Genomic DNA, 26,741 nt, shown 5'->3' on the forward strand with positions numbered 1-26,741 from the left:
AATGGTAGATGAGGCAAAATGTATACTTGCATAAAACTGCTTTACGCTAAAACTAAAGCCGTGAAGCCTTATCCTTGAATTACCCCATATGCATCTATCAACATCTTGAAAGTAGTGTAGGGCTTGCTGAGTACCTTGAGTACTCATTCTTGCTATCATTCAGATGAAGAAACTGATCCTGACTTCGCTGGAGGTGAAGCCGGAAATGAAGAGTAGTTTCGCAAGTCGCGTCCGCACCCTTGCTGCTTGTGGCTTGGGCTTTTGCTTCTGCTGTGTACTTTTGCTGGCCGCTGGGCCAGTTTTGTAAAATTATAGTGGTTTGTAATCTTTTGTACTCTGTATCCATTATATCTATGTACGAAATTTGACTGTGATACTACGACTGTTATGCTGTGCGTATCAGCTACTTGATCCAGGGACTGATATTAGCGGCACAGGAGATCCCGGTAACTGGGGTCTTACAATTGTCTTGTTGTGCTCTGGCTAGCTGAATCCAACTATCCTAGACCTAGATCTTACCCTTCTCAGCGGTCTCGACATCCTCCAAGGCCGGATCCGGCGAGGTGGCCAGTGTCAGAGTGTCATCACCATGGTTATGCTTATGCGCACACGACTGTCCTCACTGGTCGACAACGATGACAAAACCATCAATCCTCGTTGTCCTCAGTCACGTCCTCCTCGCCCTACTCACCCTCGCCACCCTGTCCTTATCGCTATGCTCGCGCGTCGCCATCCTTGGCTCCTCACGTGGCGCACCTTCCTCTGCAGACAAAGATGATTGTGAGCTCTTCGACGCCGCCATCAGCTTTGGGTGTCGCCCCTTCACTGCTTCAGTGGGCTACCGCTGGCCTGGCCTCCCTCCCACGCGTCGCGTTACCACAGGGTCATGCTCTCCGCACTGGCCTTTGTCGCACTCATCATGTAGTGGAGTGGCCAGCCAACATAGGCATCGGTTCTGCGTGTGTGTGCCATGCAAAGGCATGGATCTACTTTTCTGACTGTTGGTTCTACGTGCACACCAGTGTGGGCAGTCAGATCTGTTGGTTCGTGCAACCTCGGCTAGTGGTTGGTTGATTGCCATTGTCCCGTGCAAGGGTCTGCCTTTGTGCTGGTGGACGATCCACGTGGTGCTTGCACCGTCCCAATCTCTTTGGGCTGACTCAGCTCCTCCCCTTGCCAGGTCGATCTATTCTCATTGGTCTGGCCTACGAGGGCCTTTACGTTTTGTGTTGGCTTTGTTGGTGGCGAGCGTGCTAGGTGTTGGCTTCCCTGTTTTAAATCCTAGCGGCTTTTGTCGCTTCAGGCATCTTCTTGTGGCTCGCGTCATCGTCCCGGCCTCTCTGGTGCCTTGCAGGCTCCTCCTCTTGCCAAATTTGTCTCTTCCCCAGATGTAGCCCACGGGAAGCTCTGCTGCTTGGCGTTGGCTCTATGGATTTTGCGTGCTTGAGGGGCCAGCGGTTGTGTCATTTTAGTGTCTTCATGGGGGTTGCGATGCTCTTATGGTTCAACTGCGGTTGCCCTCCCCCCTTCTTCGCATGGTTCGTTGCGGGAGCACCAGGTGAAAGCCCTTTCGACCTCATGTCGATACCCGATGCCGGCGGCACCCTCGGGCGTCGTTACCTCCTTGGAGGTGGTGATGTAGTGCTCCTGCCTCTTTAGGTGGTTCTCCAAGTGCAAACCCAATTCTGGATTTTCGGATGAGTGATGGCGACGTCTTTGGCACATCTCCTACTTGGTGGCGTCGTTTGGGAGTTCATTACCTATGGTTCGGGTGGCCTCCGATTTGGGCCCGATTTTGGCTATTCTACGGTGTTGTTTACCATTTCAGATCTAATTTAGCTAGGTAGTTACCCGTTATGTTATGGTTTCGGTTCGGTTTTATCTAATTAACCTAGTGTTGTTTAGCCCATCAGGCTCACAACCCCGTTTCCACTTTTCTTTGAAACACCACACATGCTTTTATGATATCTGTTGTTTTCCTTTACTAGAGCTCAGGGTACTACTGTAACTGTAATTTCAAACTGCTTCACTATATTTAATAGGTTATTTATACTGTAAGACGGACAAACAAGTGTCCTTGTCTTCCTCTTTGAATCTTTGATTGTACCTAGTTGTCAGTTTCTTGGGTATTTTTTTTACCGGAACCATTTGTCCTGAAAAAAAGATTTATAGGATAAATTAAAGATCCTTCCGTAAACCTTTTTTTAGCCAACATGAGTGCAGTAAGTTTACTATCACGTGTATTTGAATTTCGAGTCACTATATTATAAGCATGTCTATGCACCATGCAAATCCTTAGCCAGAATACGAGAAATGAACAACACTGTGATGGAGAACACATGAGAACTAAATGTCACAAGTACTGACTTTTGCATGAATTTGAAAAACATCCATCAAAAGAGGTGTCTGAATACTCCACGTGAAAAACTCAAGAATTTTTAAAGAAAATATGCCTCTTAGGACAATTTCAAACAAGGGAAGTTTCCCTTGATTTCCCGTGGAAGTTGAAACGTTTCGCATGACATTCATGTGAAATTCAAAACTTACAAATAGATGCTCAGGGCCTCTTTGGAATGCAAGAATAAAGAATTAAATATGAATAGGAAAACACATAAATTTTAGCCAAACACATATGCAAATTAATAGAAGTTTGCTAAACACAAACAAAATGCAGAAATGACTGTTGGATGAAAAAAATGAATATTGAAAAGGATGAAAATAATTTTTCATATTATTAGACATCATGCTTTAAATTCTTTAAATTTTCTGTGAAACAAGCCATTAGGTCAGATTTATAGGCCCAGCCCTTTCTTCCAAATAGGTTATATCAGTTATTTTGATTTTCCTTTATATTTGTGAAAGAGACCCTTAAATATAGGGCCCAAGAGGTCTACCGAAATGACGCCTTCTACTTCTCAAATGGAATGTAAAGATGATATTTGGGCTAATGTCTAATCTTTTGAAAGTTGAAGAAAATTATTTTCAAAGATAACCAAAGGGAAGGAAAAGTTCCAGGCAAATTGTGGCATGCTACATTTAATAGATCATAACCATGAAACAATGAATTTTTTTGGCAAAAAGTTAAATCTATAACATATTGAGACATAGTGCGGTAGAAGTACGGCACACCACAACTAGCGAATCAAACAATCACTTAGAAAGTAAAATATAAGTAGCTTAATTATTGTAAAATTTAGCCATGAATCAAATGTGCCTGCTTCGGCGCTACCTGGGCAAGCCTCGCCATGTTTTCAAGTTGAATTCAGCCTACCATAACCGCGATGTTTACTTTTGAGTGTATTTGAATTTTGAGTTACTATATTATATGCATGCCTATGCTCAGTGCAGATCCTTATGCTAGAATACGAGAAATAAAAAACATTGTGACGCAGAACATATGAGAACTAAATGTCATAACAAATGAGTTTCACATGAATTGAGAATAGACATGAGCGTATCAAGCCCGTCTTGAGCCTGAAGCCCAGCCAGAAAAAGCCCCAAAAAATTGGACTAATGGTGCTGAATAGGTGGGTCTGGGCAGCAGAGTAGCAGCCCTAAGGTACCCGGGTCTAGCCTGAGCCTGGCCTAACAAAATTTTATTTTTCATATTTGTTGTGTATATCCTATTAGGTTATTATTATGATTTTATTGATTAATAATAATATAGTCGATGTGACTAATATGTTTGTCAAGAATATATGTTAATAGATCTTATTAATGTAATACATGAAGAAGCCATCATAGCCGGAATAAGTTGGATTGAATTGGAGAAGTTACAGGAAGATTTGCATGACCGGATGGTCCGGTGCTCTGGGTATGGAAACTCATGGAACATATTTGCCAAAGGGAGAGAGATGCCTGAATACCTCACTAGAAGGTTCGGTGATCAGCAAGTGTGCTCAACAGAGCAATTCTTCTAGAGGAGGGTGTCGTGCTGAAGAATGGAGGTTAAGTCTCATCGGATAATCCGGTGATCAAAGTATGGCAACACCGGAATGTTTTTGTCTGGAAAGTTGAAGGAACAACCCATCAAAAAGTATGGTGATCAGAGGAAGATACATACTAGAGTATTTGCAACGGAGAATGTTGCAATCGTGAAAGATCGAAGATCAACACGTCGGAAGGTCCGGTGATGAAGTAAGGCTACATCAGACAATACACCGGACAATAAACAGTGCAAAGAGGCAGAACAAAGTTCAAGACATCGGATAGTCTGATGATAAAGTGATGTGCACCGGATGCTCTCACCAGAGCAATTTATACAGAGAGGACGCAGTTGGCTCAAATGGCTCATGATAACTCACCGGATAATCCGGTAATGGAGATGAAGTATACACCAGTATGTCTGATGTTCACAGAGGTTTAAGTGGAGTTCCAACGGCTAGTTTGCGAGAGTGTGCTCACCAGATGATCCGGTGTTAGTATCATTGTTCTCACATGATCATCCGGTGTTAACAACTTTTCTGAACCATTGGTTTAACGGCTAGTGCGCGGGTTTGAGGCTATAAATACCCTTTTTACTCAATCATTTGAAGTGATGGCATGCTGTTGGAGTTAAGAGGAAGCTCATACACACTTGAGAAGACCTCAAAACCACCAAAGTGCTTAATGTGATTATTCAAAATGATTAAACACAATATTAGTGAGTGATTAGTGCTTATAGGTCTAGAGAGAGAGTTGCTAGGTGATTGCAGCTTAGAGAATGTATCAAAGAGTGATTCAACCTTGTATCAAGTGATACTTCAGCACCTTGAAGTCTTGTTGACTCACCGGCAAGCTTGTTGACCCTCCGACTTGGTGTGAAGTGACGACAAGAAGTGTGTATGGGGATGCGAAGATCCTTGTATTGGTGGCTCAAGCTTCGAAGTGATCACGACGGCAAAGAACTGGAAGAGAGGCTAGTAGTGAGACATTATCTTGGTGACTTGATGGCTCAAGAGCCGTGACCGGGTGTCGATTGGGAGCATATCCTTTGTGGAGCTCCAATGTGAACTAGAGGTGACATTCATGTCATCGATACCACGGGATAAAAATTCATGTGCCGAGTTCGCTCTATTTACCTTATTTATATTTCCGTATTTATATTCTTACAATTTACCTTCTTAGATAGGTTGCAAATGCTTTTATCGATAGAGTATATATACTAGATAAACGTAGAGTACATATAGATTAAAATTGTATAAGTTTATCTTGTATAGTTTTTAGCCAAATAGGTTCTAAATGTCTTAATTCACCATCCTCTTAGAACATCACTGTCGGAGGGTGAACTCCTAAAGCAGGGATCCGGAGGGACCTCCTTTGAGATTCGGCCGGGGGATGATTTTGAATCTGTTTGCGGGAGAAATAAATGGGCGTGAATGCGATGGCAGGTGGGATGGAATGATCGAATGCAGAATGTAGTAAATGCACTGAAGGTTTTTAGATAGATTCGGGCCGCACTGAGCGTAATACTCTACTCCTGTGTGGATGCTATAAATGCCCTGAGAATGTCTCTTAGGGATGTTATTGGTTAAAAGAATGTTTGTCTATCCTAGAGCTTCGGGCTCCTTGTTCTTCGGTGGTCTCAGCTTCCGTGCTTATATTGGGGTGTTCTTCTATCTTCGGTCTTTGTTCCGTCCGAGAGAGAGAGAGAGTCAGAGAACTGGATCCGTCTCCCCATTTGGCCGTGCACCAGCTCTCTTAAATACTCGCCGGCGGTAGCGTGCCCCTAAAGGGAGGGCACGAGTTCCAAGCGCCATAAATGGAAAAGCAATCATTATGGGCTGCTGCGCGAAGTGACGGCGGGGTTGAAAACGCGCCCCCCGCCCGGTCTCGGTCGTCATGATGGCGTTGGCAACGGGCGCCGCGGAGAGGGCCCACCGGGCAACCACAGAGCAGCCCGACGTGCCCGCCCGGTCTTGCTCGCCTGATACAGCAGGGCGGCAGGCAGGGCGCCTTGGGCCTTGTGATGCTATCCCGTGATGCGCTGGATGACGCAGGATGGGATCTGTGCATTAAATGTCCTCACACCCTCCTGCCAGAATGTGGTAGGGACTGACACTGAGCGTGGCTGGAGCAGTTGGAAGTGACAGGCCACGCGCTCTCTTAAATGCGACATCGAGCCTTTCACGGGCTAACACCTCACCGGACCTCTGTGGGGGCCACCGGCGAAGGACTTCTTAGGCCGTCGGGGAACTGAGTGCTTGGGGATCGCTGTTCACAGCCTCGAGCACCCTCTCCCGGATATGCCCTTTCTTGATCCTCGGGGAACCGAGTGCTCGAGGGCCACTGTTCACGGCCCCGAGCACTCTCTCCCGAAACTACCTTCTTTGTGTCCTCGAGGTGCTCGGTTGCTCGGGAGCCACTGTTCGCAGCCTCGAGCGCACCCTTCCCGGTACTCAGCTTTTCTGATCGTCGGGGGACTTGCGTGCTCGGGGGCCACTGTTCATGACCCCGAGCACTCTCTTCCCGGCACTTAGTCTTTGTAGATCATCGAAGAACTCGGGTACTCGAAGATCACTGTTTATGGCCCTAAGTACACTCTCTCAGGACTTAGTCTTCTCGCACTTCGTAAAGATTATTCCTACAGAAGGTCACCATGTGACAACCTGCTGGTCTAGCATCAGGACTCGGAACCCCTGATTCATGTGTCATTGATAATCACCGATTCCTTCACCAGCCCTCAGCCCAGCCCAAAATACCAGGCCGCCAACTTGTACTGACGTACATACATACCAAGGATGACACACCACAGTTATAATAGCGAATCAAACAATTTACTCAGAAACTCAAATGTACATAGCTTGATCGCGGTATAGTCTAGCCATGAACCAAAAGTGCTCCGGCGAAACCTCGACAAGCCTCGTCATGTTTTTGATTTGAGCTCAGCGCGCTGAAACCTTACGCGCTCATATCCCCCTGTTTTAAGGGAAGCCCTAAAATGCCCCTCTCTCATCACTTTGGTCAACATGTGAGTCATCTTCACCCAGGAAAGGGCACAAGAGAATCAAATCATCAATGTCTCCACCCAGTCGCCGCAGTGCAACACGTGCTAGAGAGAGAGTGTTATGTATTGTGTGTGGGTAGAGAGAGAAGGTTTTGTTTCTGTGCTTGCTGAGAAGGTACGGTAGCAGCATTGGATTTGAATGCAAGGGCAGAGACTAGAGAGCAGCAGTGCACGCAAATTTTATATGATCATGATGTATCAAAGATTTTGATCAGTATTGATATATATTTATTTTCTCTCTTCTCTTTAATTTAATTATTAGATCACGAGATAAATAATATAAATGAGTCTTACGAGTCTTTTTTTATAAATTTCTATAAAATTTACTTCTCAATTAAATGGTCTACCTAAATCCAGATCCATGAAGTCAGAGTGAAACAGTAACTTACGAAGGATAAACGTAATGTTGCAGTAGGTAACGTAGCAATGCAACGGCAACAAATTTACTGTTTACAAATATACTATAGCAGCTCACAATGCAATGAAGTTTCTGTCTACCCCATCTCCCATGGATACAGATTTCACTGCAACTACGACAAGTTTTCTATTTAAAAAATAGTGTACAAATCATATACATCCATCTCAGCCTCACCAGCATTATTTCCCATCTCCCACAGGTACAGATTTCTAGGCGACGCCAAACAAAGGTGAGGCCATGCTCTGCGCCTCTGCCGTCCTCAGCCTCACCAGCATTATTACTGTGGAGTATCTCGTGTCCTATTCTGGTCTCCCTCAAAGATATCGACATCGCTCGGTGTCCCAATATGCATGCTAGTTTAGTACTGATCCATTGGCTAAGCTTCGGGCACAGTAAAGTAAACAATGGGGGCACCACCCCAGACCCAGAGCACATAAAACAAAGGCTTAAACAGTCAACACGCCATTATTCAATGCCCCACCCCGAGCTAATCTATGCCTAACCCACCTTTCTAAGCACTGTTCTAAGTGAGAATCACAACTGCTTTGCTGCATCAAGATTCAAGCACAAAAACTCTCACTGGTAACAGAGAATCACAATGGCCTCTCCTTGTTTGCTTCTGTCCATTGGGAATGGTGCTGGTCTTCCCGCAGTGGTGTGGCACTAGCCCTAGCAGTAGAAGTAGCTCTACACTTACCTGCACCCTTTGATGCCACATATGGTTTCCAAGCCTCCACCCTCGTAGGACAGGATCGTCAGGAGGATAGTTACACCCATCCCATTCAATGGCTTGAGTGGGAAAGTCGCGGTGCCCATTTTTAAATCCAAATCCAAGTCCAGGTCCTCTTGCCATTTTTGATCCTTGAAGCCTCTCAGGAACTCACCTGAAGGAAATCATCAGCAGTTCAGATGTGGCCGAAGTCTTGAAGGCTGCATCATCTCAGTAGGTCTCCCCCCCCCCTCACCTGTTTCTCCAACTTTCAGATTTCTTTGCACATTTCTTTGCATCATGTGTAGACTCTGCAGATTACTGCAGGTTATTGCAACCTTTCTTTTTGTTAGTTTTCTGAATGAGAAGCGGTATATTCTTTATTTCTCTCGCTGTTTATTGGATTCTGATAAAACATGTTCTTTCCTTCCCCTTTTGCTCAATCTTTGATAGGGAACTGAGGAGCGCCAGATCGTGCAGCTCTTTCCAGCAAGCTTGCCGAGCTTTGTGAGTAGCTAGCCATGGAGGAACAGCAAAAAGCTCCGAGCTTTCTTGATGTGCCCAAGGATATCCCCATCGCCACCAAGTCCCTCACCATCAGGACCAGTGCTACTGGATGCGGCTGCGGCTCCGACCGGTCCGCCCCCATCTCGCCAGCCATCTCCATCACACCGCACCTCTACTCGCCGTCGCCGCCGTCATCCGCGTTCGTGTCGGCGCTGCAGTCCCCGTACATCTCGCCTCGAGTCCTCGAGCCGCCGGTGCCGGCGCCGCAGCCGCAGCCGCGCCAGGAAACCAAGGCCGCCGCCGTCAGTGCCACCACCACCGCGGCGCCGTCGCCGGTGTCATGCTCCAACGGTTCCCACTCGGAGGATATCGACGCGCCCAGCGCGTCCCGCACGCCGCCGTCGGAGCGCTACGACTCCAGCGGCATCGACGCGGCCAAGATTTCCGACGGCGGTGGCGGTTGCGGCGCCGGCGGCGGCCCCCTTCAGCCACGCGTGTCCTTCTCGTTCCCTGTGCCGCGGGTGTCCTTCACCAGGGGATCCGTGGCGTCGCCGTCCTCCAACGCCAAGCTCCGGAGCTGCGATGTGTACATTGGCTACCACGGCAACGGCGGCCTCGGCAGGTTCTGCAAGTGGCTCAAGTCAGAGCTCGAGCTGCAAGGCATTGCTTCGTTCATCGCCGACCGCGCCAAGTACTCGGACTCACAGAGCCATGAGATTGCCGATCGGATTATTTGCTCAGTGGCATTTGGTGTTGTGGTGGTCACCATGTCAAGTTTCCTCAATCCATTTAGCCTTGAGGAGATCAGATTCTTTGTTCAGAAGAAGAATCTTGTGCCTATATTGTTTGACACTGAGCCGTCAGAGATTGCAGGGCTTTTTGATGGAAAATTAGAGGATAAGGAGGGGAAGGAAGCATTTGAAGGGCTGATGCGGTGCCATGAATTCAAGCTTGAGGCGAATGAGAGCAATCCAAGGAGCTGTGTGTTGAGGACAGTCACTCTACTGCGGTCCAAGCTTGGTCGGAAGAATATCGCTGAGAAGGAGAATGAGGCGTATGAGGGCCTGCCTTTTCCACGCAACCGACATTTTGTGGGAAGGGAGAAGGAGCTGAGTGAAATTGAAGGCATGCTCTTCGGGTCAACGGTGGATATCCAAGAAGTGGATTGCCCAAGGGGTTCCTGTAAAAATGAAAGATCAAGCGGTGTGTCTGATGGGTTTGCCGATGAAGACAGTGATACCGCAAGGACATCTAATGCCAGATTCATCAATTTGGAGATGCGCAAGTGCAAGGAGCCGACATTGGAGGCTTGGATAGATCCAGTCATTGAGTTGTCATCTGGTAAAGGGAGAAACCTTCAGAAGCAAAGATCAAAGCACAGTAGGTCAAGGTTTCGGTGCAACAGCAAGAGCTATGGCAGTGCCAACATAGTCTGCATCAATGGCTCTTCAGGCATTGGCAAGACTGAACTGGCATTGGAGTTTGCTTACCGGTACTCGCAGCGGTACAAGATGGTGCTGTGGATTGGAGGCGAAGCTCGGTATTTGAGGCAGAACATACTCAATGTATCCTTGAGTTTGGGATTGGATATCAGTGCAGAAGCCGAGAAGGAGAGGGGTAGGATACGGAGCTTTGAGGAGCAAGAATTTGATGCGTTCCAGCGGGTGAAGCGGGAGCTGTTCCGCGATGTGCCCTATTTGCTCGTAATTGACAATCTTGAGAGTGAGAGGGAATGGTGGGAAGGCAAGGATCTCCATGACTTCATCCCAAGGACTACTGGAGCGACGCATGTCATTGTGACCACACGTTTGCCACGTGTGATGAACTTTGAGCCAATGCAGCTACCACAACTCTCCTACATTGACACAATGGCCTTGATACAGGGGAAAAGGAAGAAGGACTACCCGCCTGAGGAAACAGAAGTTCTCAGGAAGTTTGATGAGCGGTTAGGCAGGCTGAGCTTTGGTCTGTGGGTTGTCGGTTCACTGCTGTCTGAGCTCATGATTGCTCCTTCCACTCTATTTGAGGCTGTTGAGAGAATATCACTGAGCGAGAATTTGTTCCCCATTGGTGCCAATGATGATGGCTTTTGCCGTAACAATTCTTTCTTGATAAAGGTCTTGGTCTTCTGTTTTGCATTGATGGACCGAGCAAAAGGAGGAAGCCTTACCTCAAGAATGGTCATTGCTGGTTCTTGGTTAGCTCCTGCTCCTGTGTCATCTATGCTATTAGCTGCAACAGCGAGCAAACTACCAATGAAAGGCAGTAGTATGCACCTGCTAGGTGAATCCCTCAAGACTGCATTTCTATGTGGCACACATTGCTTTCTAGCTCCACATGGACGGAAGGCTGATGTGGAGTCGGCACTCTTACTTGTTAATCTTGGGTTGGCAAGAAAGGCAACTCGGCATCCTGGTTGCTGGATCCAGTTCCATCCGATCACACAACTCTTTGGTAAGATCAGGGGAGGTTTGTCACCAACAACTGCAGCAGTGAATGGAGTAATGAGGGCTGGAAACCCCTCAGTATACTCTGACCATCTGTGGGCTAGTGCATTCCTTGTGTTTGGTTTCAAGTCTGAGCCACCTGCTGTTCAGCTTAAAGCAGTCGACATGGTACTCTTCATAAAGAAGACGGCACTGCCGTTGGCAATCAACTCCTTCATGACGTTCTCGCGGTGTGGCTCAGCTTTAGAGCTGCTCAAGGTGTGCACTAATGTAATTGAGGAGGTGGAGAAGACTTATGCGTCACGGATGCAGGATTGGAACCGTGGGTCGTTATGCTGGAGGAAGAAGCTGCAACCGAACCACCATGTTGACGAGTTTGTCTGGCAGGAGGTGACGCTGCTCAAGGCAACACTGCTCGAGACAAGGGCGAAGCTGCTGCTTCGAGGTGGGCTATTCGACACTGGCGAGGAGTTGTGCAGGACCTGCATTAGCATCCGGACAGTCATGCTTGGCCATGGTCATGCCCAAACACTAGCTGCTCAGGAGACATTGGCAAAGCTGGTCAGATACAGGAGTAAGATATGACTATATGAGATGATACCCGAGGCCCTTGTGAGGTCTTTGTAATGTGAAATTCCTCTGATATTGTGTTATAAATGTATCAGAAGTTTTCACATTTCAATATTTCCGCATCTGAAATTTCTCAGGTACGTGCCATGCCTCATCTCATCTCTAGCTCTGCTGGTTCAGGATTACTATATATTGTCCATCCTGAAGTGTGATGGCTTTTAATTTGATTGATTGCCTCTGCCTGCTGCATTCTCTTACAACCGACATATATATGCTCTGCTAGTTCATGGCTTGACCGATGCACTTATACTCACCAGTTGTAGATGTTTCGTGGTTACAACTTACATGTCTGCAAAATTCTCTTTCACGTGCTTAACAGTACCTAGTAAAGGAAATGAGTCAAAAGAGGTTCTCAGAAAAAGCAAGCTAACAGTACCTGAGACATCTTCGCCTAATCTGCCAACTGATTTACATGGTGGTAAGAAGAAAGATAATGGGATCCCAAATGATGGTGGACCAAGGAAAAGACATGCAAGAATGTCAGCATATACAAACAGGAATCACCACCACAACAGCATCATTGGTAGGGGTGAAAACGGCTTGGAAGCGGTCGGAACAAGACTCCACTATATTTGAAACCATATTTTTTACCGGAAACGGATTCGAATACGGATAGTTCAGATACGGATATGATCACGGATAATGTCAGAAACAAATACAAAACGAATATGGATCGAAAGCGAATATGGATCGAAAACGAATATAGCCTGTGAATATTTACCGGAACATGAAAGACCATTCAAATTATATGTAGGACCATAACAAAGCAAAGAACATATTCATATTAGGAAGTTACTATGCAATAATTGAGATAATATAGTCCATACACTTGGTCACTTAGATAAAAAATAACACAACTTAGTTCATCACAACTTCACAAGCTCACACGTTATGCTCGGTACAAGTTCACACAAACACACAATACTTAGACTTAGTACACATATTTAAACTTAGTTCATCACAAACCTACAAAGTTAGTAAAAGACTAAAGATAACATATACACAAATGGAAGGGAGGGTCATTGGTGCTGATGACATGGGCTTGAAATCAGGGTCATCATACTCCACCATATGCACAATATCTGCTAAATATTTTGCCAAAATGCAAGAAGTCCTGATTGAAAGGAATGTTCCCTCTGAATTGAACTCTGGATTCTTAACACCATGGTATGTTCAAACTGATTATTATGTCAGACTTGTTCCTCGTTCTGCCTGTTCAGTTAGAGTGTTTACTATAACATACAAACTGAAATTGTCGTTTTCACCTAGCTGACCACATCCACCGATACTAACTTCCAGATCACTTGTCATTGAACTTGTAACTGATTTTGTCAACTAGCTGAGCATATATGCTCATATTCAACTAGAATAACCACTAAGGAACTAGCAGATCGCATGTGCATCAAGCAACTTATCGTCAATAGAAATTCTTATTCTACTGTTGGCCATGACAAACTGTTCAATTTGCAAGGTTGAGCTGTCTGATTCATTCAACTTATGGTCAATATTAGATGTGCACTGTTTGAATCAGTTTTCTGTATAGCTGCTAGCACATCTAGTAGGTCTGTAGTTGGGCAGGCGGCTGTCCAATATGAGGATGTTGGTAGGTTGTAACCTTTTTAATGTATAAGCCTGTCCAATATGTTTGAAGTTCCTGACGTGTTTCTTCCACTGGTGAAATGCAGCCGTGGAAGGTTGTTTCTGGCACCTGGTTTCGAGCTATTCGCTGTGAATGATGACAAGTTCATGGACAACTTTGTGGCGCCTGGTGTGAGGAATGGAATCGGAGGATCAAGGGAGTCAGCAGATCAACTGTTGGATGCTTACCAAGTTGGGTTTGCGCATATTTTTGGTGGCTGTTCAGAGGGAAAGAACTCAATCAGAGTCATAATGGCACTAGCACTGGGTAGATCTCTCTTCCCTCTCTCCAAAATGGAAAGTGTGTAGTGTGGGCTAAAAGTGACAGCAGGTTGTCATGGTCACTGTTGGATGCGGAATTGGCCGGGATGTGGCTTCACACTTTAATTTGCTGGTCAAAGAAGGTTTAGTGGCCCCAAACATAGAAATGCCAGAGCTAATACCTGCCTTTCGCCTCCTAATCCTACCGGAGACAAGCGAGATACAATACTTGGACTTCACTCGCCAGGAGTGAATTAGTGAATGCATAATACTCTACTGCTAACTGTGATGATGTGATCTCTGCCGTGCAATGATCGATGTGAGGTGTGTTGCTTGTTTTTTTCCGACGGGTTGGCTGGATCTTGTTGTGAAGATGGATGCCGGCCGGTTGGAGAGTCAGGGATTCACCTGGATCACTTGCTGGTTGCTGCTGCTGAGAGTGAAAACTGGTTCTCTTTGCTGGAGCCTAGCTAAGCTCTGGGTTGGGACTTAAGACCAAAAGGTAAGGCGAAACCTTGCGGACCCCCAGGCTTGTATTATGCTTCTGCTTCTGCTTCTCCTGAAATTTGACTTGCCATCAACAAATCAAAATTGTTATTTGGTACAATAGCCATGCTTCATGAAGCCATATGTAACTTGAGTTGTACAGTACAGTTCAGTTGTTATTTGGTAGAACTTTATATTCTTCTTACTATTGAGTATCCCAGATGAAACTTTCAGAAATGAAAATGGCCTTCCTTTTATCATCTAGAGAATGGCTTCGGTGAACAAAGAGCTTGATAACCTGTAGTTGCTGCGAAAGTGCTGTATGTTTCCTGCTTTTCTCTGAAAGGACTTGCATTCATGAGCTAATCTGTATTTGTAAAATAACTGCACATCTGCAATATTGTGCAGACAATTTTTCTGTAAGTGCACAATTTTTTTTCCGGAATTAGCAAAAATGTATGCCTATTTTGAAAATTTATAGATCCATACGTCTGTAGCCTGTTCAACAGGTGACAGCTCCACCTGGCACAAGGTGAGCACGGTTCTGGAATGTCTGGGTTCCATGTGAACCGATAGTAATGGCTGGGTTCATGTGAACCTATCGTCCGTTCAGCAGATGATAGATTATTGTCACTTATCGAAAGATATTTAAATTTTTAAAATAGGTGTAATTTTTTGCTAATTTCGAAAAAATATATAAATAAAAAGGTCTAAGTGCACCATAGGTGGGTAACAACGAAGAATCTTGCTGCATGCAACTTGCGGTGTTAACAAGCTCAGCTGAGTTTTCCAGATGGATCTTTTAGAGATGAAAATGGCCTTCCTTTTTATTTTCTAGAGAATGGCTTTGATGAACATCGAGCTTGAAAACTTTAGGGCCCCTTTGCAACTTAGGATATTCAAAACATATCAATAGGAAAAACATACTATTAGAATTGCCTACCTTCTCCAATCCTATGGAATGGAGAAATGCACCAATTACTCACATGAGATGCAAATGCTTCATAGAAAAAAAAAAGGAATTATAAGTTAGATGTTCATTAGCAAGAGTGAGAAAGGAGAGAGAAAGATAGAAGATGCATTGGAACTCTCAAAAAACTTGGAAACATGAGATTAGCTCTCATGCTAGAATTCCTAAAAAATGTGGAGGAAACTTTCGTATTCTCCAAAATTTCTTTGAGACGATCCTACAATCCAAACACCATGTATAGGGATTTTTCATTTGGATTGAATTCCTCCATTTTCCATCCATAATTCCTTTGTTTCAAAGGAGCACTTAAAGATCTGATTGGTTGCTCGTATGAGGATAACTTGGTTTGGCGAATGATTATAATTTCGGAGAGAAGCATGTTTGGTTGTTTGTAATTCCGTATGTACTGCTCCAGCCTGACACGACTGATACAAATATACGCCCGCAACCTGGACCGGGAGGGAAGCTCGATTCGCCGCATCCTGGCTCAGATGCAAGCAGGTCCACTTGTCAGTGTCATAAAATCATCTTCATACGAGCAACCAATCACAGTCTCAACTCTTGTATCCGCTCATATGGTCTTAGATTCAGTCAGTCAAACAGAAACTCAGCTCAACCTGTCTAGATAGATATAACCAATCAAATATTTTTCTTTTCAACAAACGTAACTTCGCTCAGCCTGTTTTTCCTCAATTTGTATATATGCTCTATACAGGAAAAATCTATACGAGCAACCATCACATCATAAGATGCTGGAAAGTATTGTAGGTTACTTTCCTCTGAAAGAAGCCTGCATTTGTTAAATAACAGAACATCTCATATTTCTAAAAAAAAATCTTTGTGGTGTAGCAATGAACAGCATTACTGCCTGATGCAACTCTGTGGTGTAAGCAAGTTCATCTTTTGAGACAAGGGTTGTCGGGGAAAATGGAAATGTCGAGATCTTTTTCAATGTGGCATTTTACCCAACAATTCTTCTCTGGAAAGCAATGGGAAGAAGATGAAAAGCAAAAGCAATCGCTTGACTGGAAGAAAGTAATAAAAGCTAGTAGTAACAGGCTTACATGTGTTGCTCTTTTCTTTTGCCCAAAGGGCTCTTTTTTTCTATGCTTGCTCTGCAAGTGCAAGCCATGGTCGTGTTCGTGTCGGTTGAAATGCATCTTTCTATGCATCCTGCTCAGTGTGCTTAGCTTATAGGGACATGACGACATGTTTGCTTGCTTCTTTGTTTGAAGCAGTTTGACTACAACAATGGCATATCCATTTTGGATTCAGCCATTTTTTTAAACCCCAAGTACAATACGAAGATGCATGTACATATTCACATCACTATATGTATGTATTTATACAACGTCTACTGAAAACCGGGTATACGGAACTTGATGAAACCACCACATACATCTCGTTATCAATGGATACATCGTTTATCACTGAAAGAAAATTTCGTTTTAATAAGATACATAAAGAGTAAAACTAAAGTTTGAGTCACATTGCCACATGCACGTACTCACACAAACGCCTACTAAAGATCGAGAATACAGAGTTTGATAAAGCCACCACATGCATCTCGTTATCAACAAATACATCGTTTATCACTGAAAGAAAATTATCTCTTAGTGAGACACATAAGGAGTAAACTAAAAAATAAATTCACACCACCACACACATACTCACACAACATCTACTGAATATTGGGGATACAGAGCTTAATAAAGCCACCGCAGGCACCTCGTTGTCTACAGATACATCACCTACCACTGAAAAACGAGATGTCAGATATAATACCTACAACTAAAAGAAAATTCCGCCTTAGTGGGACACTAAAGAATAAAACTAAAGTTTAATCTCTTATGAAAATAGACTTTTGGATTCGGCCATCGTTTTTTTTAGACTATTGGATTCGGCCATCTGGCACTGCAGTTAAAATGCTTTGCTACCGAATTCAAGTGGGCTCTAATGCAAACCTGCCCAACTCGAGTCAAATGTGCCTGTCATGTCAGCGAACCAAAAGAAGACCAACCGGCCCGGCCCAACTGGCATGCACTATGCGAAGGGCATTTATTTATTTGGAAATTTAGATATATATCATTATAAATATCATAATTTTAAAAATATATTATTGCAAATATAATTAAAAATATGTTATTTAATTTCTTAAAATTAGATTTTCTGAAATTGGAGATTTGTAATATCATAGGTCCAATTTTAAAATATTCGTAATGATATAGATTCTATTTTAAAAGATTTATAATATCGTAGGTCCAATTACAAAAGATTTGTAAAATCATGTTTTAAATATTTATAATAATATATATATCTAATTTTTTCATCGCAAATACGAAATTGTACGAGAGCTAATCTGCAAAAACACGAGCGCACCTAACTGTCTTCGTCCCCTTCCTCACGCCCGCACACCTCCCTCGCCATTGCCAACCGCCGACGAGATCCGGCGCTGCGAATCCCTCAGATCCGTCGCAAGGTCACGAACTCGGAACCCTAACTCTAGTTTGATGCGATCCCGTTAGGTCGCGCTCCTCCCTGCTCCTGCTCCTTTCGCCGAGGCGCGCGCCATGGCGGGGAGCGACCTCGAGCCGCTGCGCTCCGGCGCTGCCGCGCTGCCGTCCTCTTCGGACCCGGACTCACCCTCGACACCGCGCCGGAGCCGCATGCGCGAGCTCCTGCGGAACCTGGACCGCCGGCTCTCGAACCGAAGCCGCGGCGGCCACGTGGAGGGTGGCGCAGCGGCAGCCGGAACCATCGGGGAGGCGGGGGTCGCGAGGAGGGAGGAGGACAGCGACGAGCTCGGGGACGGCGCCCCTCCCGAGTGGGCGCTGCTGCTCGTCGGGTGCCTCCTCGGGCTTGCCACTGGCATCTGCGTCGCGGCGTTCAATCGCGGGGTAAGTTAGAGATCCTTGTGGAGAATTGTGTTTTTTTTCTACGGTTATATCATCTGATGCCTGTGGAAGATGATTATACTTTTAGTGAGATCTGTAATTATAGGAAACCCCACTGGTATGCAGGTGTTATTTAGTTTGCCGATTGCATTTGTGGGTGAAGCGTGTCTTCGTAATAGATGGGAGTAGTGGTTATTTTATGAGACGTTTATGATTTGCGTGGGATGCTATGTTAGAGACGTTAGTGCATTTTTTACATCTTCTCAATGTGAAATTTGATGCTACGGGGATGGCAACATTTTGTACATAGTTTTGATCTGTGTGGAAGTTGGTTACTTCGACTCCACTAGCTTACTGCATGACTTCTGATGCTATGGAGTTAGCCGGCAGAGTCTTATGTGGCATTTAAGTCTGATGAGTGCTTTTGTGCTACTTTGTGTGTTCTTGCTGGTGATTGCCGTGAACTGCTTGTGTTTCCTGTCTACTGTTTTATGATGTGGAGTGATCAGATATAGCTTGGTTTTACTGGACTGATCAGGTAGATGCTGGTTGAGTTTTAGCAAACCATATGAAAAGTTGTCTCCATTTGTTGTTTTACTAGTGACTTAATTAACCTAATTCTCATTCTTATTTGAACCTTTCCGAATGTTTGTCTGAAAAGTGCCTGCCTGACCTTTTCAGGTACATGTCATACATGAATGGGCATGGGCAGGCACACCCACAGAGGGTGCTGCTTGGCTTCGTTTGCAGAGGCTGGCTGATACTTGGCATAGGATATTGTTAATTCCAGTGACTGGTGGAGTTGTTGTTGGTATGATGCATGGATTATTGGAGATATTTGAGCAGATAAAGCAATCACTATCATCTCAAAGGGAAGGTGTTGATTTCATGGCTGCCATCTTTCCCACAATCAAGGCCATCCAAGCTGCAATTACTTTAGGGACGGGATGTTCATTGGGGCCGGAAGGGCCCAGCGTTGATATTGGTAAATCTTGTGCAAATGGGTGTGCTGAAATGATGGAGAACAACAGGGAACGGAGGATTGCTCTTGTTGCAGCTGGATCAGCAGCTGGAATCGCTTCAGGTATTTTTATTTAATTATCTATTCAATTCTTGATGTAGCTTTGATGAATTGAAATTGAACACCCCAGTTATTTTCAGCGTGCTAAGATGTTGGATAATTTAACAAAAAGGGTATTATAATTTTGCAAGGAAGAGGAAACATTCAATATTTTTAGGAATATTTTGATCTTCGCTGTAATGGAGAACAGAACCATACTTTTTTTTTCTGATTCATGTCACCGGTTTTAAGACCAAACCGGATGTAAACTACATGTATGCCAGGATGAAGTTACATACACGTAGTGACGTCATAAGTGAGTAGCAGATATAATATTCATTATTACAACATTACTTTATTACATCAATGACCCAGTGGTCTAAAAGAAGATCACAAAACAGCGGAAATAAACTCAGTACAGCGCCCAACTCCACAGGCAATCGACCGAAAAGTTGCTCGCCTAGAACTCAGCTCCATCTTCTGTGAAGTCCTCGCAGTCTTCACCTTCTGAGTAGCGACAAGATTATGGGAGAGAGAGCAAGCGTGAGTATATGAAATACTCAGCAAGTGTAGGAATGTATGACGAGGGCTAAAAGTCAAGAAAGGTTTAACTCAGGCGTTTATTTGCATAAATGCCATTTTGTAGTCAAACTTTTATAAAAGCAACCTATTTACTAGGTGAAATATTCTTAAGACCTGAGCTAAGGTTCCAATCATCTTGCTCCACAACTGAGGTTCCAACCACCTCTAAACAAAGATAATTTGAATCACACTTTCCACCACTGTGATCCACCAAAACCAACCCAAAACCAACATGGGAACATCCGACTAATCATGTGAGGAGTCCATATCGCTCATGACCATGAGCACGACTGAAATATTAGTTTTCACTCTGCAGAGGTCGCACGCTTTACCCACAAGACGTGTCTTTCTGTTTTGCTGAGCACCTGTTGGTCGACGGATGACTTTATACACTTCCGAAGTGTGCGCTAGGAATCCACTGCAAAACCTTTCCAATGTCTCTCTCAGTATGTGTTGACCTACTGAGGTTTCACTGTCGTACATAAGTGGAGTACACCTTCCAACCCAGAAACCCCCTCTTGCGCCTTGCGGTTCTAGGAAATACACCCTTCGATCACCGCACCACCAAATGATCTTCACAATGTTGAGAGGATAGCGAATTACTTGGCTAGGTCCGTCCCATACCGGGTTTGTGGTTGTTCTGTTTTTATGGGCGGTCGCTCCACGAACCGGTCCTTAACATGATCTGGACAAGATCGTCATCATCCAACAACAGGGTAATAACCAATATCTGACAAATCTCACAATCTGTCTGGAACACATCCACAGGCCAACCATCATGCCACACTTGCCTAGACCCTAACTTCCATGTCTAAGCACTTTTATCGAAGTCTTTGTCCTAGTTCACATTATTAATCAAAAACACCATTTACCTATGCTACTCATGAGTAAGCACGACTAAGCACATTCTACCCATAACATGAAAACCAAACTACGGCTACAAGAAAAATTGTGAAAAACAAGTAAACCCCAACCATGGGATATCACATATTTGACATGCTTGTAATTTATAAAACAAAACTTTATAAAAATAGGCGCAAAATTTTCAAGGATACTTGCCTTCTTCGTTGAATTGCTCAAAATCCCTGAAGTCTTGATCCTGGATGCTCTCGAACGCCTCAGGGATGAGCTCCTCTACACGCGAGCAAACAAGCAACACTAAGAACAAGCACTAAACAAAGCAAACACAAAAAACGAATACTAGAACAAGATAGAGTACGATTTTTGGAAGATTTGAGCGCAAGAACCGTCCAAATCGGAGCAATGATGCAAGAACTACTGCTAAACGAGTTATTAAACGGTTGAAAACGACAAAAACTATTTTTCTGCAACTAAACCTAATTTTTAAAAGGCCTAAAACATTTATTCAAAATTTTCTAGAGTTAGTTTATAGCATAAAACTGATTAAAACAATTTTATAGAATTTATTTACATTTTTTGGAATTAAAACTAATTTTATATGCAATAAAACTTATTAAAAGCATTTATTTTATCAAAGAAAACATTTTTAAACATTATAATAATTAATCTAGATTTTCTAAACCATTTTCCAAAATAAAACATTTATTCTAACATTTTTGGAATGATTTTTACACTAGAAAAACATTAAATAACATTTGCAGGAATAAAAACAGGCTAAAACATTTATCTAAACCATTTTCTAATTTCTGGAATTTTTCTAATAAAGAAAAACCTATTTTTTTGGATTATTCTATTTTTGTGAATTTTTTTCTAAAGGAAACTCGGATTTATTGCGTAATGCTGACGTCAGCAGGCATGTTGACTCGGCTCTGAACTGCTGACTGGACTGCCATGTCGGACAAAAGCGCTGATTGGACACTTCATTAAATCTATACCACACACTACGGATCGAACGACCGAGATGATCTAACACGAAGGGGTATCTCAGATCTAATCTACATCGTACATCTAAGATCGGATGGTTGAGAAGGGGGCTACCTCAACTCTGGCGCAGAACGGTGACGATGGCGAGCTCGTGCGGCGGAAGACGCCCGGAGAAGAGCAGGGGCGACACTGCGATGCTCGGGAGTCGACGATGAATGACGAAGCGTGATCAGGTGTCAACGACGAACTCATTTGAGGGCTTGGACGGAGTCGAGGAAGACCGGGAAGGCTTGGCGGCGTCGAGCTTCAACGGCGAAGGTTTGGCGACCTCAGGAGCTTAGCTACAGTGGCAAAACTCAACGGCGAAAGGTCGAGGACGACAAGATGCGAACGGAGGATGATGTTGAAGGCTCGGACAGCTTCGGGGAGGTGCGGAGAGGTCCGGCGACGAAGACAGGGTGCGGAAGAAGTCTGGCGGTGTGGGAGCTCTTGGGCGGATGAAAATCGACGAGATTTGAGGGTTTGGGTGCGGTGTGGCAAAGGGAGGCTCGGCCGAAGGGTAAATTGAGGGTTTATAGAGGGAGGAGGTGGGATTGAAATGGCCGGTGGGGTCTTAATGCGGCGGCGAGAAATTAGGGGCTTGGTTTCCTCATCTCCCGTCGTCTTTCCTTCGCGAAATGATCCCGGCTTGATGGCGGTCTTCATTGCGGCGTCGGTATCCATCTAATGGGTGCCTCCCTGCCTTTACTCGAGCGGAAACGATGGGATTCATACGGACAGGGTTTTGAAGGTGGAAAGAGAGGATTCGGGGGAGAGGAGAGGGATGACAGGTGGGATCCACATGAGAGAGAGAGATTAGAGGGAGGGAGAAACAGGCGTGACAATTCATCTCTTCAATAGCTATAATCTTCATGCCGCTGAGTTTCTTGTCTTATATTCTCCCCTCACTTGTGTTACTATGTCTTTCTTCAGGTTTTAATGCTGCAGTTGCTGGATGCTTTTTTGCTATTGAAACAGTATTGAGGCCACTTCGAGCAGAGAACTCGCCACCATTTACTACTGCTATGATTATATTGGCATCAGTTATATCATCAACTGTGTCCAATGTTTTGCTAGGGGAAAAAGCAGCATTTATTGTCCCGACGTATGAACTAAAATCTGCTGCTGGTATTTTACCTTATTCTGATCATATTTGATGTTAATAAGGTAGATGTTTCTTAGTTATGTTCTGAATATAGGGAATCAGGTGTTCTGATTTCACTTGTCTTTTGCTTCTAGTTTCCATCTTTTATTTTTTGAGATAAATTCAGTCTTTCATTGTGTGATCTGCTGCACATGCATTTATGTGTCACCTTTTGCTAGAAACTTTAATGTTAGTGAATATCTGTAATAACTCCTTTGTTCCAATTTAAATCAATATATAGCCTTTTTTTGTTCATCTTATGTTTCGTTGGCAAATTTATTATATTCTCCCATTTGTAGTCTCCAGCTTTTATTTCCCCCTGCTGTCCTCCAGTACCCTGTCTGGCATTCATATTCTCTATTTGGGAACTGGGGAACTTAAATAAAGCTTTTATTTCCTCTTTTAGGCTCTAGTATTCTCCTGACCACCTTTAGGCACTAGTATTCTCCTTTAGGCTCTAGCATTCATATTCTCTATTCTGGCATTCATATTCTCTATTTTGAAACTGGGGAACTCAAGTGTGACGGGTTCATGGTTTTGTAGCTGATCTCCTGACCACCACAATCTACAGCACTTGCCAGACTCTGTTTTTAGCAACTGTCAAATTTTTTCTTGCCATTTAGCATTCAGTAACTTGCAATACTGATATTTTCTCCAACATTATTAGTATTTGATGCAACTGACTAAAATTATATTCTGCAGAGTTACCACTCTACCTTATTCTAGGCATGCTTTGTGGGGTTGTGAGTGTGGCATTCAGGCAGTTGGTTGTTTGGTTCACTAAGACTTTTGACTTGATAAGGAAAAAATTTGGTCTTCCTGCTGTAGTATGTCCGGCTTTAGGTGGTCTTGGAGCAGGTCTAATAGCTCTAAGGTACCCTGGAATACTCTATTGGGGTTTCACCAATGTTGATGAGATTCTACATACGGGTAAAAGCGCTTCAGCCCCTGGAATCTGGCTCTTAGCTCAATTAGCTGCTGCAAAAGTTGTAGCAACTGCACTTTGCAAAGGTTCTGGTCTTGTTGGTGGCCTTTATGCTCCAAGCTTGATGATTGGTGCTGCTGTTGGTGCTGTTTTTGGAGGCTCAGCAGCACAATTAATAAACTCTGCCATTCCGGGTAACACTGCTGTTGCACATCCTCAAGCTTATGCGCTAGTAAGTTTCCTATTTGTATCAGGCAGTTTAAAGCTTGATAATGCCGAGAGTGTACTAACTTTCTACTCTATTTAGGTGGGAATGGCCGCCACGCTAGCTTCAGTGTGTTCCGTCCCATTGACATCTGTGCTCCTGCTCTTTGAATTGACTAAGGATTACAGGATTCTACTTCCTCTGATGGTAATGTTGCATCCAATGCATTTGCTGTTTTGCTACAATAGCATATAATAACGTATCCAATGTTTAATTGCGCTGATTAACAGGGAGCTGTTGGTTTAGCAATATGGGTCCCATCTGTTGTAAATCAATCTGGCAGCAAAGATACGTTTGAGGCCACATCTCCTCGACATGGCTATTCTTCGCTATTACCTCCTGCAGATAGGAACGAGACAGATTGGAGACGACCAGATGGGGATGACATTGAACTCACAATTCTAGATGATGATCCCTACCACTATGGTAGCAACAATGAGGAGATGCTTCTCGATGACTTGAAGGTTGATGATAATTGAAGTTATTATTTTTTTCTGGAAAGTTGTTTGTAGAATAGTCGAATGATTAATACATCTGCGATACTGACAAGTTATTTTGCAATTTACTAACACCCACTCTTCCAGGTATCACATGCAATGTCAAAGCATTATGTTAAGGTCACGCCTACATTCACCATCAAGGAGACAACAAGGCTTATGCAAGAGAAACAGCAAAATTGTGTTCTTGTTGTAGATAATGAAGATTTTCTTGAGGGAATTGTGACATTAGGTGACATTCGTCGTAAAGGATTTGAACCAAGTGAAAACTCTCTTACTATTGGGGAAAATTCATCTGCCTTGGATGTATGTAAACCGCTCATATTAAGTCTACAATTTGAGTCCTTCCTGTTATTGCTCTTTAAGTTAGCAACACATGCATTTACTTGAAAACTTTGCAGGCAAATTCTACTCTCGTCTCATCATGCTTCACTCGAGGTTTTCAGTTCCATGGCAATGAAAGAGGACTAGTGACCTGCTTTCCAGATACAGACCTGAGCACTGCTAAGGTGCTTATGGAAGTTAAAGGAGTTAAGCAGCTTCCAGTGGTCAAACGTGGTGCTGGTCGTAGAAATGATGGGAGGCGTAAGGTCCTCGGCCTTCTTCATTATGATTCAATAGGATGGTGCTTAAGGTGATCCTTTTCCCTACTTATGTTTCTTATTTGAGTTCTTGAATTGCTTCTGTGAGGATATTTTCCTTAGAATCATATCAGATTTGATTCATCTCTAGACATTTTTCTACCTTATATGAGCAGCTTAACTGCTTTAGGACAAAATTTGCCCAAAAGTATTATACGAGTCTCTCAGCTAACACCATCCTGGAACCGACATAACTCAGTTGACCTCAATATGATTGGAACGTATAGCCTCTCTCAACACCTATTGTACAACAAGTTCTCATCCATGGAGATATAACATGGGCCCTCGGTACTATTAGATTTTGTTCTTTAGAACATTGTATTTATAATTTCTTCTATTAACTGCTTTGTGATAAAAAAATCCTTCGGGAATTGCATTTGCCCCTTGCTAGTTAATGTCAAATAAGTTTGGACAAAGAAACATTGGACTTTAGTCATATATCGTATATGTAAACTCAGATGAAAATCCTCCAAAACATAGTATGGTTAGTTGACCTCATTTTCCCACCCATTTCCTATTTGCTTTTGTTAAGAAGATATAGCAATAGTAATCGACATCACAGGATAGGGTTGCACAACCAGGGTTTCAAAAATTGCCAGTAACTGGATGAGAAACCGGAACAGATCAGGTTTTGGTTTTCCAACACCCGTTCTTCAAGGCCCCAATATAGCCCATAGACCTCAATCTCTGATCATTAACTACACTAAAATAATTAGAAAAGCTTTCAATTTATATCCTTAAAATATTCAAAAACTTAAATTGAAATCTGAGAGAAAATCAAACGGTTTTAGGGGCCAGATACCTCTGCAGAAACTAGAATTTGTCACGTTCTGTTTTCTGGGCCCAAAAGTTTCTAGAACAACTACTCCCTCCGTTTCAAAATAATTGACACTATTGACTTTACTAGTCAAACTTTGACCATAAATTTTAATCAAATACGTATGCAAATAGCCCTAAGTACGTAATATTTATAGAGTTCATTGGATGGTGAATCTAGCAATGATGTTTTCATTCTACTTGACGAAGTATATTAAAATTTATTGTCACTCAAAGTTTAAACAGTAAAGTCAACAATACCAAGTATTTTGAAACGGTGGTAGTACTAGGGGGCTGTTTGGTTAGAGGCCAAAAGGAGCCAAGCTAAATTTTGGCCGTGCCTTGAAAGTTTGGTCTCCATTTGGTTTGAGGCTAAAATCTGGTCATGTTCCGAAAAATTTTTCTATAAGGTTTTCTGGGCAAATTTTTTGGCCAGCTAAATTTTGGCTTAGCCTCAAACCAAACGCCATTTTGACGGCCAAAATTTGGCACTGCCCTGATTTGGTCTTTGATCAAATTTTGGCTTAGCCTGTTGGGGCCAAAAACCCAACAGCCCCTAGATATCACAGAGCCCCAAAGAGCTTGATTGTAGAATCATTTGACCGTACCTGACACCTTGTGCAAGAGCGAGGGAACTGACGAGGATCCTTGTGCTTCTATCTTAAAATAAAGTCATGCAAATGTTTGGGTGTTATCCATTTACAGGGAAGAGCTTGAGCGGTGGAAGGCAATATACCAGAGAGAGAATTTCCAGCAGACAACAGTTAATGGGCACTGAACATGCAGAACTGAAGTTTTGATTGTAGCGACGAAACTACCAGATATAAAAAGTAACATTCCAACAAAATTAGGGTTAACTTAGAAACACCTCTGTTAAAGAGTCCACTCGTCAAAGTGTAAAGTCTCTTCGAGTTTGCCAGGATATACATTTTGTATCTAACATATATAAGAGGTGATGGTGTGATCTATTGTTTTCAGCTTC

The 26,741-nt window shown here is 43.6% G+C and overlaps 2 protein-coding genes across 4 annotated transcripts; both read left to right on the top strand.

The window, feature by feature from the left end:
• The first annotated feature begins 7,944 nt into the window (after positions 1–7,944).
• LOC133896139 (uncharacterized) lies at positions 7,945–14,519 on the top strand. 3 transcript variants are annotated; one of them, XM_062336660.1, is made up of 3 exons: positions 7,945–8,350; positions 8,566–11,773; positions 13,382–14,519. In XM_062336660.1, exon 2 carries the CDS (start codon positions 8,634–8,636, stop codon positions 11,649–11,651), a length of 3,018 nt encoding a protein of 1,005 aa, XP_062192644.1. In that variant the 5' UTR covers positions 7,945–8,350; positions 8,566–8,633; the 3' UTR covers positions 11,652–11,773; positions 13,382–14,519. The 3 variants fall into 3 exon arrangements, with proteins under 3 accessions (XP_062192644.1, XP_062192642.1, XP_062192643.1); XM_062336658.1 differs by having other exon boundaries at positions 7,945–8,346; XM_062336659.1 differs by lacking the exon at positions 7,945–8,350 and adding an exon at positions 8,355–8,439.
• A 2,886-nt stretch (positions 14,520–17,405) lies between these two features.
• LOC133895359 (chloride channel protein CLC-f-like) lies at positions 17,406–26,741 on the top strand. The gene is made up of 9 exons (XM_062335613.1): positions 17,406–17,948; positions 18,627–19,029; positions 22,405–22,599; positions 23,318–23,772; positions 23,848–23,952; positions 24,036–24,269; positions 24,390–24,608; positions 24,704–24,936; positions 26,465–26,741. Exons 1-9 carry the CDS (start codon positions 17,622–17,624, stop codon positions 26,535–26,537), a joined length of 2,244 nt encoding a protein of 747 aa, XP_062191597.1. The 5' UTR covers positions 17,406–17,621; the 3' UTR covers positions 26,538–26,741.

This window comes from Phragmites australis, chromosome 16 (genome assembly GCF_958298935.1).
Source record: "Phragmites australis chromosome 16, lpPhrAust1.1, whole genome shotgun sequence".
Taxonomy (NCBI): domain Eukaryota; kingdom Viridiplantae; phylum Streptophyta; class Magnoliopsida; order Poales; family Poaceae; genus Phragmites; species Phragmites australis.